This window comes from Cyprinus carpio, chromosome A18 (genome assembly GCF_018340385.1).
Source record: "Cyprinus carpio isolate SPL01 chromosome A18, ASM1834038v1, whole genome shotgun sequence".
NCBI classification, from domain to species: domain Eukaryota; kingdom Metazoa; phylum Chordata; class Actinopteri; order Cypriniformes; family Cyprinidae; genus Cyprinus; species Cyprinus carpio.
In genome coordinates this window covers 11,438,021-11,452,734 of record NC_056589.1, presented here as the reverse complement: position 1 = coordinate 11,452,734, position 14,714 = coordinate 11,438,021, and the positions used below count along the sequence as shown (strand labels likewise).

Genomic DNA, 14,714 nt, shown 5'->3' with positions numbered 1-14,714 from the left:
TTATGATTGATGATCAGCTAACTTTCTTAGACCACATTGCTAAAAATGTCAAGTCCTGCAGATTTGCTTTATTCAACATCAAGAAGATCAGGCCCTTTCTTCCGGAACATGCTGCACAACTCCTTGTTCAAGCTCTTGTTCTGTCCAGGCTGGACTATTTCAATGCTCTCTTGGCAGGTCTGCCAGCCAGTTCTATCAAACCTTTACAATTAATCCAGAACGCAGCAGCAAGATTCATTTCTAATGAGCTGAAAAGAATACATGTCACTACCCCTTGGTAGCCAGTGCAAATTGTTTATCAATTTGCTACCAATAGCTGCTCGCATAAAATTCAAGGCATTGATGTTTGCCTACAAAACCGCCACTGGCTCTGCACCCCATTACCTAATTCACTACTTCAGACTTATGTGCCCTCTAGAAGCTTGCGTTCTGCAAATGAATGTCGCTTGATTGTGCCATCCCAAAGAAGCACAAAGTCACTTTTACGGACTTTTAAATGAAATGTTCCCTCCTGGAGGAATGACCTGTTCACCCACGACTCAATCCGAGCAGCTAAATACCTTAGCCCATCTACAAGAATATATTCATTTTTTATTTGTTTATCTAACTTTAGCACTCTAATTCTATTCTTAAAAAAAAAAAGAAATATCTAACTAGCTTTCTATCTTTTTTCTATTCTTTGATTTTGTTTCCCGGTACTTCCTCACCGCCTCGTTCGCTTTCTGATTTTTCCACAGGCTTGCGTGATCGTTTGTAGAAGAATCGGGCCCAAATAAATCCAACATGTTGTGGCTATTTGAGATCGGAGCGATCACGACGTCCTTCCGAGCAGAGGAGACAGTCCATGGCAGGATCTTTGATCATATTAGTTTTACGATAATCGGAGCATCCTAAGATTGCGTGAACCAGCCTTAACTAGCTTTCTCATCTTTGTTTAAGCTAACTGAGACTTGTTATAGCACTTGTATATCATTGCTCTTTTGTTGATTTTGATTGCTTCCATTTTCCTCGTTTGTAAGTTGCTTTGGATAAAAGCGTCTGCTAAATGACTAAATGTAATTGTAATAATATACTAGTATAGCACTTTTGTTGGTTTTGATTGCTTCTATTGTCCTTATTTGTAAGTCGCTTTGGATAAAAGCAAAAAATAAAAAAAAATAATATTAAATATAATGTATGTAAGGGAAACAGGCCAATTTAGCTCAAAGGGAATCATTTAAGATTTTAAAGGGAATTTGAACAGAATCACTGTTTCACGGCTGATCACTGAGACGGCCAGCGATTCGTTGAATGAGCCGTATAACATCAACTCTGCAATGGATATTAATATCCAAAATATAGTAAAAACACTATTAACTGTAACCGTCCCGTATACGGGATGCCTAAATTTACTTCAATATATTACAATTAAATCCTAATCTAATCATGACAAACTATATATCGTTGGAAAGGTCTAAGACTCCTAAATAGATATTTGACCACGTTTTGTTGTTAAAAATTATGTAGGAACAGTAATAGATTAATTAATGACAAGAGTGCACCTCAAAACATATACATCATAACAGGAGTTCTGACCTTTTGTCACAAAAAATCTTGTTCACTTCTTTTTTCCCTATCACATGTTTTAGTAATCATCATAAATTATATATCATTTGAAAGCTTAAAACCTCCAAATTCATCCTGGGAAAGCCATTTTGAAATTGGACACTGCTTTACCATGGAAATCATACTTTTAAATATTTTAGCGGTCTCCTCCCCCTTAGTGGGAGGTGTCATATTCCAAATATATTACGGTCTTTTAGAATCAAAACTTTTCATAATCTTGACAAAATACATATCGTTGGAAAGTCTCAAGTCTCAATCGAGTCTCAAGATTCCATATTTGGTGTTTTTTTTGTCATAGACATAATATTAAGAGAGAAATTGATACATTTCTGACAGAAAAATGCATCCAAAAAATTAAATGGAGTTTGAATTGCACCCGGTGGCTGTTTGTGGTATAACGCCTAAACAAAATTGCATATGAACCTACATTTTTTTTTATTTTGATGTCTTGTATGTCTTTGATGATTTGATATCTTTGAATTGACTATGTAAATTGGCATAATACATATTTACCTGACTGATAATAAATTGTTATATTTGACTCATTCTGATCTCTTCTGAAATCATTATTCAAGTAGATTAATGTTTAGTGGTATTTCTGTAAATCTGCATTCAGGACAGATCATACTGAAGCACCAATGGATGAACCATGGGGAACATCATTAGGGGCTTCTGATTTCTGACTGTCACTGGTTTAACACGGTGTAGCTCTATGGTTATAGAGAAAAATACACTTTTTGTTATGAGCATGCAGGGTGTAGTTCAATTAAAGGTATTATAACCACTCTACATCCTCTGAGTAAGTTTGGAACCGACGAATTTGTGTCCGTGGGTTCACTATTGGCCGAAGTGCAATTCCTGTGCAGTACCTGGTCTCTAATGAATGACTAATTGAAAGTATGTGATTTCCAGAATACTCAAATATCTAAATTAGTAAACGATTGATATCTGTGATCAGCTTTTGATAGAAATATTGCCCAAATTTAATGATCACGTGAAATTGGAGTCAGATTGAACATGGAGCTGGACTAAAATTCCAACTAAATCCTGCTAAATTCAGAAGCACAAGTAAAAGACAAGTAAAAGAACCAGGCCGCTGGATTCCATTTTTTGGGCTAGCGGGTAGATTCTTACAATCCCATATATCAACTCCCATCAAGATCAACACTGATTAGGAAACGTAAAGAAAAGTATGACACTACCAAGACCTCTCTGAAAAGGAAGATAGAGGTATGTACATTCATTTGTTGTAATACATTTTCTCTCTAAAGTTTGAGTTTTCAAGCTTATTTTAAAAGAATGTTCACTCAGATCAGCCCAAAAATTTACACAACTTAAATCCATCCTAGGTGTATATGACTATCTTTAAGCCAAACACAACTGGAGTTATATTAAAGAGATAAATCACCCTAAAATGAAAATTCTGTCATCATTTACTCACCCTCGAGTTATTCTAAACCTGTATAAATAGCTTTGCAGTTTTATGTATAATAGTTTTAATTAAGATTCATTTTGACCCCACAATTTCCCAGAGAGGCACACTGCCAACGAAATAGCAGCAGCTCTTCATGTGATTTTTATGGATTTCAGCATTGAAAAAAAAGTTGGAAGCTTTGTTACTGACAATGCTGCCAACATGGTAGCTGCTGTGAAAAAAAAATCATCATTAAGGCCCATGCCTTGCTTTGCACATACTTTAAATCTTATAGTGAAGGATGGCCTGTCTACAGATGATGAGCTAACTGAAACCAGAGAGAAGATGAAGAGAATTTTTGGACATTTTAGGAGCAGTGTCTCTATGGAGAAGCTTTCAAAATATCAGTGGGAAATGAAGCTTCCAGAGTATAAACTTGTACAAGATGTTGAAACCAGATGGAACTCTGCATACCAGATGCTCGAACGTTTCCTATCCATTAAAGTCCCACTGTCTGCTGCCTTATCAACAATAGATGCTGGCCTGCCAGTCCTATTCAGCTCTGACTGGGATGCAATTGAAAGTGCTGTGAGGGTAACCCTTACCAAAAAGTAGTATACTTCAAGTTCATTCTATTAAGTATACTCAAGTAAAGTTCAAGTATATTTTAAGTATACTTTATGTAGCAAGTATACAAATATCAGTGTTCTAGTAGTATACTTGTAAGTGTACTGTTTCAATACTCCTTGGGACTAAATTGGCCCACTTTCTAGTATATAAAAGTATACTTTAAGTGTAACAGTAGCAAACTTTGAGTACACAACTAGTTTACCTCTATGTTTGTAATTTGTACTGCAATTATACTAAAAGTGAACTTATAGGTATACTGATAGTTTAATGATTAAATATTTTGTACACTTTGAAGTATAGTCTCAGTAAACTACTAGTTTAGTAGATTTATACTGCAAGTATGCTTATATGTTTTCTTTAAGTGAACTTTACATCATACTTTAAGTATACTACTATGTCCCTATTTAGGTTTTAATTTGTATATATTTTGTTACATGAATACCTGAACATACAGAACATCCAAAGAAAGAACAGGGTATCTGCTTGTAAACAAAAACATTTTATTTTAGCTTCATGCATTCTTTTATTTATTTTATTTTATTTTATTTTTAAAAACACTTTAATGTGGTTAAGTTTCATAAAAAATAAAGAAATAACATTTTGAACAAAAAGCTGAAAAAAGACTATGAATTGGATTCAGAATGATAATCAGAAACGTAGATGTCGATCAACACCCCAAAGCTTGACTGTAATTATTACCTCTTCATCGGTCGACATTTTATTCAATAACGTTACAGTTTTGATGCTGTTTCATGTCAGATGATCGTGTTACATGTGTTGTTGTTTCTTTTTCTTCTTCACTTGTGTTTTTTTTGGAAATTCTGTACAGAAGATGTGTACTAGTGCCCTCTACCCGTATAACAATGATGAAAACACGGATTCTAGGAGCACAAGTATAGCTTTTTAAATATATTTTAGACGACTTTTGTAAGTATAAGTCAAGTATACTTAAATGTCATTTTAAGTATATTTCTGAGAAGTACATAAAGCCCATTTCTGAGAAGTACATAAAAAGTAAACTAAAAGCATACTTTCCTATTTTTAGTTTAAAAGAAGTATAATAGCACACTTGAATAAACTTCTTTTTCGTAAGAGATGGCAGTGCCATCAGTGTCATCAGTTTGCCCAAAAGAACAGAACGTTTTACGCACCATTAATACATGAGCAGGTGTACATCTCTTTCGTACCAACTAACATTTTGAAAATACTAAGATTTTTTTAAGTAGTAAGGAAGTTTATGTCAGAGCTTTTTTATGAAATGTGTATAAAAATTTTTTGTTCTGGTGTTTTTTGATTGAGGCCCATAGAGTGGCGGACTCGAACCCGGGTTGATCGCATCAAAAGGTAATTCTGCCAGTCTAAAAGCCTCTGTTATACTTTCTGTGTCCGCTAGTGTCCGCTATGGTGCGTGTGACGTAAAAATCGTCATCAGAGAGTGTGCGCGGAGGCCCTGAGCGGACGACTGCGTGCCTCCCATTTTTTATGGTCAGTAGGTTTCAAAAGCACAATTGCACATGTGCAGGCAGTGTGAAGAAGCCCATTGCTACTCGAACCTGTGCAATCTGTCAATACAAGAATATAAAGACAGCCAGATGTGCAATAATTCTGGGCAATTGTTTGTTCACACGTTTGTTGCAGAGCGGACCATCAGCACACGCTTTCGGAAGTATAAATGGAAGAAGTCCGTGGCCACACTGTCCATGTACGCATCCGGATTGCTCATGCGGAAAGTACAGGACAGGCTTAACTCTTTGCCTACACCACTTAAGCTTTTGAATTCAATGCATATTTTTTAATACTGAGTCTCAACCAGACATCAGTTGGCGGAGTTACTGTAAATAGCGTTTGCCGAATTTTTTTTTCTTCCCCTCCCTTGGGCCACAAGTGCGCATGGGGCTCTGGGCCTGTGCCCATAATGGCCACATGCTGTGTTGTTTTTTCTAATGTTAAGATTGCAAACCTGTCTTTATATTTTTCATAAGTGTATACATTTTCTTTTGTTTTAGTACTATTCAGGAGAAGGTTTAAAAAATACAAATGAAGCAAGTTAACAGACAGGTTTTTTGCTTAAATTCATTGTGCTGTTGTTGTTGACAGGCATGGTTTATTTGCTCTGGCTTAGGATTGCAAGTGTCCTGGGACAGGTGAGGGAGTGAGTGGAAGCTGGTGGAGCTAGAGAGACACAGAGGAGAGAAGAGCACAGGAGAGAATGGAGAGACAGTAAATTATTTATTAACCCTTCTCTCAAAAAGAGAAAACTGTGGAAAAAAATGGGTACATTACAAATTTTCAATATCTTTTTTTTAAATTTCACATTGCCAAAGAAACAACGTAATTTCTGTAGTTTATATTTGTGATGTAAGTTAAAAATGAAATGAGTTGTATACATTATTCATTTTTGTAGTGTAATCTATTTGTAAATGAGCCTGAGTACTTTCTGTACATTTTGGATTTTTGTTTTGCATATTCACGTGTAAATAAAAGGGAAGTAATTATGTACATTTTTCATTTTTTTAATGCAGCTTACAAAACATTCTTCTATACATTTTTTTTTTTTGTCCTATAAATAGATTTTTTACACATTAAAACAAATAGTACAATACATTACTGAAAGTACTGTTTAGAACTATTTACAACATAGCTTAGGTTTAACATCAGAAAAACAACATCACTTTGAGCCCAGCCCTGCCTCCATGTGCTCTGGGGTCTTGAGGAGGTGAATCTCTTGGTGAATGGCCAGCACCTCCTCAGCGACTCGGAGGACAATGCAGTCAGTGGAAGGAGGCACATGTCAAACACTCTGGAGACCACTCTGTGTGATCGCTGGCAGACAGAAAAGAAACACCAGGGTCTGGATTGTGGCACCCCATCACTGTTGACGTTCACTTCTCAGAAGATCCAGCAGCACTCTCAGGGCCTCCCTGTTCAGCTAAAAAGCATTAAAAACCTGTCCAGTGCTGGCACATTAAGCGTTATCCTGCAGTATAGGGGTCTGGTCTGATTTAGGGAAAGAAGGAAAAGAGAAACAGTTTAGAGCTATTACAAAGTAATTAGTAGAAGAAATATTAAGATACTTTAGTAATCTACTTTTAGTACCTACTAATACCACATTGGGGAAAAACTACTAGTCATATTTATAACCCTAGCTAAAGGGATAGTTCACCCAAAAATGAAAATTCCAAACCTGGAACAACTTAAGGTAAATGATTACAGAATTTTCATTTATGGCTGAACTACTCTAAGTAAAAGTATTATTGTGCATACTCTAATATACTTGAGGTATTGAGTACACAGTATTGTTCTGAAAAAGAATCTGTCAGGATGGTTTTACATTAATATTACTGCTGCACTGATGTGTATGTTGCATTTTTAGTTCTGAATATGTTCAAGGTTATTAAATTTAAAGTTGCCTACTAAGTAGCCTACTGTTGGGTAGTTTAATCTACGACAATGCATCATGTTGTAAAAGACAATATTTTTAGTGCTGCTGTCTATGAGGAAAAAAAGAAAACTTAGTACTTCGTATTTGTTCGAGAATACTTAACAAATGTACTTCCTTCCAGTCCACCTCTGATTATTTTAAAAATGAAAGTCTAAACATTTTTTTCAGAATATTAACACATTTTGCTAACTATATCAAAGGCTGCATCTGAAGGACTCGGAGCGGTCAAACAGCACTGTTCAGCTGTGACAGCTCCTGCTGAACACTGAGCTGTAGCTATATACTCTTTTTTTTTTTTTTTTTTTTTTTTTTGCTAACCTGTCTACATGTGATCACCATGGTCAAGACAATAAACTATATAAAATCGCACCTTTGTAAGATATCAGTCAGCATTTGAACTGCTATGTGTGTGTGTGTTTTGTAGTTTTTCATAGCAAACCAGTGTAATTTACCTGGCCTCTGTTTTGGCTAAGCCTGGGGTACATCACCGTCTCTTCCATTATGACATAAAACCATAGACTGTATAAAAAACAGCATAAAACATAAAAACAAAAATTAGCAATTCTGGCTCCACCTAGGATTGTCTTCTCGTCTGCTCTCCTCTTGCACAGTTGCTATGCGACAGAGTGCTAATGGGAACCTCTAGTGTCGCAATTAGGAAATCCTGCTAAAGCGGAGCGTGCTTCACGCACTTGGGAGGACCCTTCGTGCACTTCGGAGGCCTGGTCTTTGAAGTCCGTGGCCTCCGAAGTGTGCACACTCAACTTTGGAACACAGCTCATGTGTGCATCGATCTGCACTTCGAATTCTAACCGGAAGTAGTAGACCATCCGGGAATCTTTGGCATAATTTTTTAAAATACTATGATTTGGGACATACTCATTTTATTTTCGAATACTATTTAGGACGGATAGTATGCGAATTGGGGCGCTGCAACTGCTTCAGTATCTGATTAAAACCAGGCGAACCTCAGCACCGTTTCCTTTATATTACTTTATAATGTGTTAGCATTTTTTCCAATATTGTAATTTATATATTAAGCTTAAATGAACTTTGCCAATGAAAGAACAGGACTGAGGCAGAGTTAAAATAGACAGATCGCGGATTTAATTCATGAATTTATGTTTAATCAATTTTACTTATTTTCATGCCAGCACACAGACACAAATGAATGACTTTGATAATGGCCATTATTTATATACAAGAAAATAAAACAAAGAATCAGTTGTAGAACCAGATTAATTTTTATGACCACTAGATGGCCACAACATAAAACAGTGTTGCAAATCTTCGCGTAATGAACTTTGATTCAGAACGCTTCGACTACTGTGAACAGAAATAAACTAAACATATTTAAACTAAACTGTGTAATCAACTCGCTTTCAACCTTGAATACTATCTTTTAGACAGGACTTGAATGCACTATAGTAGTTCTGTTGCATAAAAGACTTTTATGTCATTGCCCGCCCGCTTTAGATAGGAACTTCCGGTTCAGATTTCTGGCGGTTTATTTTGAAAAGATGTGACGATGATCTGTATTGATTTTTAACGAAGAATACTTTCGTCCGTACGATGGATGCACAAGTCAGATCTGTTCTACGTCGGGTAATCCAGAGAATACCGAACAAAAATATAGAAAACCTTTTGAAGAAATGGAATTGTTTATCCGCAGATCAGCTCTGTGCCCTGGATTACACGAGACCCAAATGGATGATAGTGGAACAAGTCACCAGCTTTTGTGAAGTGAGATGAATTAATTAAATAATGATTTATTCTTTTTTTTTTTCTCCAACAGTTAACGTTATGTGTGAGGTAAAATACATTAAGTGGTATACAATCTTTATTTTCACCTTCTGCGTTGATCATTTATATTGATCCCGATTTCCATACTGTTTGAATCCAACTTTTTAAAATAACTTTTTAAGACTATAATGTCAAATTAATCTATTTTCATTTCGTTGTTCGGCGATTTCCTGTGACTTAATCCAACGTAATCCAAACCCAGTAACAAGTTAAATTAGACAGATTTCATGAAAGCTGTAACGTTAGCTTGTGTTTTATGTTTAGAGTCAGAAATGTTATTGTTGTCCATGAAATGGCAGTATTAAATTGTCAACCATATTTTGCGATATTTTTTCATTAATTTCTGATAATTAAAAAAAAAGTAGGTCAAGCAACACAACACGCTGGATTTTTCTTAATTTTTTATTTTTTTATTAAATTGGGCTTAGGACTCCTTTCAGAACAGACAGCGAGCAGATATACTTCAGAGTTACGTTAACTAAAATGATTGTGTCAAATCTCTCTCTCTCTCTCACTACTGTAGGAGAACAGACTTAACCTGAAGCACATCACTAATTTGGAAATTATATGTGAGTGAAATGGCTTTTTTTAAACAAGTGTTTCATGTAATTTAAAAGTAAACAATACCAGGCATACCTGAATTAATCTTGTCTCTTTTTTCTCCCATTAGATCATATAGAAAACCCTGATAAAGGCGTCTGGCATGCATGTCAGCTTACTGAGGCACAGGGTATGGGTGTGTTATTTATGCATTTCATTGTTAAATTGATTTGAAGCAATGTAAATTGAGCACAGATTGGTACATAAGTGTTTGGTTGTTTTGACTTTTTACAGAAATAAATAGGCCTACTTGTCTGAAGCAGTTCCTTTTCGTTTTCTCCACAGATGATGCAGTTGGTGTAGATTTGACCCAGTTCAAAGAGCAGTTTAAAGCACACCTGCATGGGGTCGTTCGGCATGTAATAGCACAACTTCATTTGGCATTCAAGCTTTCAAATCCAACTCAACATTTTCAGTTTAGGAATCCAAAGTAACATCACTCAGTAGTCAATTAACTAAAATCTTTTGCTTTTTAAAGATTTCCATTAAGATAAAGAAACATGAGGATGAAGCTATATGGATTCGGATTGCCTGGGGAGACAACTTCAGCAAACCCAACCACCTCAAGCCAACTTATGTTGTGCACCACCTGCACACTTCCTATGTGTTTATATCCAACCTCATGGCCAAACACAAGATATTTCTTTGCCAGGTGACCTTTGATATATATCTCATTTTGGGTTCATTAGCCATCTCTGTTGGTGTGAGATATGTTTGTTTGTTTGAACTAAGTGTATTAGCATATAGTCAGATGTTGATGCAACTTGATACCCCCACCCCAAATTTAAAATCAAATTGTTGTGTTTGTGTTCACTCCCATTTATAGGCATTAGTAATAGCAACTAAACATGGCTCTATAAAGGATGGACACCTGAGCACCAGGAGTCTCACTGCAATGAGGGAGTTACTTCTGAGACGCTACCAACAGGTAACCTATCCGGGCTCTCTAAGTGGCAGCTTGCAGGCCAAATCAAATGTGTGCTTAATTTTATTAATTGTTTTTAAATAGCTTTAAAAAATTTGTGAATTTTTTTTTTTTTTTTTTTTTTTGCACTCACACAAATTGAAATTAAACCTTTTTTCCACTTGCTGTGCAGCCACGATGTCTGCAGTAGTAGCCATGTTCACTGTTACAAAACACCTGCTTATTCACTGCCTCACTTTTAATCCACCAATGATGACATAATCACTTCCTAATGTGATTTGAGATGTGTAGTCACAGAAGGTGTCAATGTCAAGAATGCATTAAGGACAGATATTGTAGAAATAAAAAAGTTGAAATGTAAAATTTTATTTTTTTAAATTTAGTAAATGACATTTCTTACATAAACACTAAACTTATTTTATTTTGTAATGTTTTTACCTTTCCTTTTTACTGATAGGTTTTTCCAAATGCACACTCAAGGATCCTACAGGAAAGAAACACCCTTCCATCTCGTATGTGCATATTTTTATTTTTGTGTTTCTCACATGCCTAGGAATCAAAACAGTTGATGTGAGGTTATAAATATGAACAATCTCTCTCCGCAAAGAAATAAGATGCTACAGAAACCATAAATCAATTCACCCTCTAACAGGATTATGAACCAAGGCATAAATCAGAAACACACTAGATTTAAGTTTATAACCAAAATAGAGTATTCAAGTCAGAAATCCGGAAATCCAAACCTGTAATAGAAATTGTGCATAGAAGATTGCCCACAAAGAACACTGTTCTTTGTGTTGAATTAGCAAATATTCTTATTTAAATTCATCACAGTGCTATGCTTTGCTATTGTAAAAGCAGTGAGTGAATAGATGTGATATATCCTTTAACTTAACTATGTAGTTTTGCTGGTCTTTTTACAGATCCCTGTATTGGAAAGGAACACAGTGAACATGAAGAGATGAGATATCAGATGTCTTGTGAGGCGTTTGGCCACGGCCCTACACCAAAGCTAGAAACAGCAGTGTATAGAGTGAGTGTGTAAACCTCTGATCTCACATAGCCATCTTTAGATTGAATTTCATTAGTTTGTTACATAAAATTACATGCATTTCATTTCAATTAACCACAAGAAATAGCCTAAACAAGCTTTTTGACATGTATAAATGGGCTTTACTACATGGATCCTCGGTTTTCTTCTAGCTTGAGACAAGGTACAGGGGAAATGGCAACCACACCCTCAGTGACAGAGAGGAGTTCTTCAGAGGGGTGGTCAGGTTCTCAAGCAGCAGTCTGCTAGATTCCTTGCGTCACTGTGTTGCTTCAGGTGAGAGGTGACAGAAATCGCCTATGCTTCTCAGTCAGACCCTCAGTATTGTTTTCTGCTTCACTGCCGACAATAAAGTATTCATTTTTCTTTTGGCAGGCATGGCTGAAGGTCCAGTCACTCCGCTATTGTCAGCCATCACTCAGAGAGGAAGGAATTATTTTGTTATCACAGACAAAGGCCCTGGTGTTTCCAGCCAAGCATCAGCACAGAGAGCCTGACCACAACTGACACTGCAGAGAAATGTCAGTTCAACCAGGATATGCATACATGAGAATATATTTAGCATCCTCCAAAGCTCAAAAAATTGCCATGTGTATAGTCTATCAGTATCATAAGAGGACATGTCTGAGACAGCTGTAATGATCACTGATCCAGCAAGGAGAGAATGTTTTTACAGTTAACCTTGGTAATACAGCGTGTATCATTTTTAGTGTCATTTTAGCATGATTTTAAATAAAGGTTTTGATAGAAAAAAATCTAATTTTTGTATATGTCTGAAATCACATTTTAAACAACTTCACCCAACTGTCATGCATCATTCAACCAGTCCATATTGCATGACAGGATTCAATAATAAATGTTGATAAAGGAAATTCAAAGTTGATTTACACTTGTTATTTTGTAATCATGAATCCTTACTCTTTTGCAATACCATAATTTTGGCTAAAATAAAATTAGCAACTTGGTATCAATGAAATTACATTTGAAAACCTCTTACGCTGTCTGAAGTGTTGCTTTGCTCTGTTCAAGAGAATGTTGAAAATACACTATAAACCTGTGTATCAGCAGAATTTTTGGGCTTTTTATGAGCCGGCACAAATTAATGGATTGATCTACTCTATGGAGAAATGCCACTTAAAAATTAAATCAAGGAATAAATTGCCAACTTTATTCAAACAAAAATGCAATATTTTAAATGCAGAAATTTAATTTTAAATCAAAATTAATACATCACAATATGTATGTGAAAACATAAAGGTAAGAGAGTTACAGAGTAAGTGATGCAGTATAACACAAATATAAGAAAAACTGAAAATTAAATAATGCAATATACAGAAATAGAAATATAGAGAAAAAACAACTGTTTTAGTTTATGTACAGATGTTATTTACGAGTGTACAGTTTTCAATTGCTATGTATACATGTGTCAGTTATATATGGACAATGTATAGTATAACCAGAGGGCAACAGTTTAAAGAGAGAGTGAGCTGGATGTAAGGGTTTTGAACTGGATAAGGCAGTGTCTGAAATGTTTTTATGTGTATGTTGTATTTTGTGAATTTATTACATCTCTTTAGGCTAGCATGAGTTCCCATATTTTCATTAATTAAATAGCCTCAGAATGACCATGTTGTTCCCTAAAATACGTCCTCCATTTAGTCAGGTATAATAAAGACATCTCCTGCATGAAATTGTTGTTTATAGTGGTTTTATGGTATTTAGTATTATAGTAGCGGATGACCTCCGCTTATAAAGTGCAACCTTGTCAGTAACCCCTAAATAAAGCAAGGTAGGGTTGAAAAAAACAAATCCCTATATATATATATAATATATACTTACAGGTCAAAAGAAATATTACTATTTTTAATGTTTTTGAAAGACGGCCTATTGTTGATCAAAAATCTTTAAGTAAAATATTGTATAAATAATAGTTTTCTATTTGACTTGCAGCAACCTAAAAATTTTCAGCATTCATTATGAAGTGTTGTGTTGTCTATATGATCATTTATATTCTAATATTCTGATTTATTATGAGTTGTTATCATATATTATATATAAGGTTAACATTTCAAAAAAACCCCCGAAAAATTCCATATATATTCTAATGGCATGGCTTTACTATCACTTTTATCAATTTAACACATCCTTGTAGATTGATTTTTTTACACGTGACCCCAAATTACTGACCAGTAGTGTATATTGTTATTACAAAATATTTATATTTTTAGCTTCTTTTTTTTTTTTTTACTTTTATTCATCAAAGTATCCTAAAAAAGAATCATGTCTGAAAAAATAAAGGGGTTTACCTTAATCCTGAATGATTTTCTAAAGGATCTCAGATCCTAAAAATTCAGCTTTGCATAACAGAAATAAATGATAATTTAAAGTATAATAAATTTAAAAACATTATTTTAAATTGTATAATATTATATATCTGTATTTTTGATCAAATAAATGCAGGCTGAGGAAACTTCTTTCAAAAACATTAAAAATGATGGTAAACTTTTGGTCTGTACTACTTACAGTATACATAACAATTCCTAAATAAGTAATATCTATATATATTTCATATGATAACTATATAATATATATATATTTTTTTTTTTTTTTTTTTTTTTTTTTTTTTTTTTTTTTTTAGTTTTTCTATACTTTGTATGCCCATCTTTATTTTTAATATTACACTTCCTCCACAGCATGTGTTTTGAGAAATTTCAGCTGCTGTTTGCTGGAGGGGTTGTGTTTTACTGCTCAACTCTTTCAAACAACCTAGAGCTATTCTATTGGATTAAGGCCATATAGTTTTCACTTTTTCAACAATTTAACAGTGTACTTTTGGTTCTTTTCTTATAGTTTTCACTTTTTCAACAATTTAACAGTGTACTTTTGGTTCTTTTCTGGGTCTATGGTCTATGGCTAAGCTTGTTGAAACTCCTACGGTGTTACTAAATGTCCAAGAGAGGTTCATCGCCCCTATGAATATGATCACCAGGCCATTTTGTACACAGAATGGCCATCTATAGGCATATGTTCCTGCCAAGATAGTCACTCCAAGACTGCCATCACAGCAACAAGCAGGAACTTCAATATGTACAAACACCAACTGGGCACTATAGCTGTAGTTTTTGTTTTTTGTTTTAATTAAGTACAGGGAGTCTGACAAGCTCCTCAGAGTGACCAGCCATTTGAATACCACAACCAAAACCGTGCCTTTTTTTTGCAAGAGGAATCGGCCAAAGGGGAGCTT

The 14,714-nt window shown here is 34.9% G+C and overlaps 1 protein-coding gene and 1 long non-coding RNA gene across 2 annotated transcripts; one reads left to right on the top strand and one right to left on the bottom strand.

Moving 5' to 3' along the window:
* Nucleotides 1-6,207: 6,207 nt before the first annotated feature.
* On the bottom strand, nucleotides 6,208-7,917 carry LOC122148567. Its single transcript, XR_006162455.1, has 2 exons — nucleotides 7,544-7,917; nucleotides 6,208-6,646 (listed from the first exon to the last, which is right to left on the bottom strand). It is a non-coding gene; the product is annotated as an uncharacterized LOC122148567 (long non-coding RNA).
* Nucleotides 7,918-8,561: 644 nt separating this feature from the next.
* Nucleotides 8,562-12,342, top strand: cenpn (centromere protein N). Its single transcript, XM_042775001.1, has 10 exons — nucleotides 8,562-8,834; nucleotides 9,418-9,463; nucleotides 9,565-9,624; nucleotides 9,780-9,853; nucleotides 9,973-10,146; nucleotides 10,321-10,422; nucleotides 10,877-10,931; nucleotides 11,343-11,452; nucleotides 11,623-11,746; nucleotides 11,846-12,342. The coding sequence occupies exons 1-10, from the start codon at nucleotides 8,664-8,666 to the stop codon at nucleotides 11,965-11,967; spliced, it is 1,038 nt and encodes a 345-aa protein (XP_042630935.1). The 5' UTR covers nucleotides 8,562-8,663; the 3' UTR covers nucleotides 11,968-12,342.
* The last annotated feature ends 2,372 nt before the right edge of the window (nucleotides 12,343-14,714 follow it).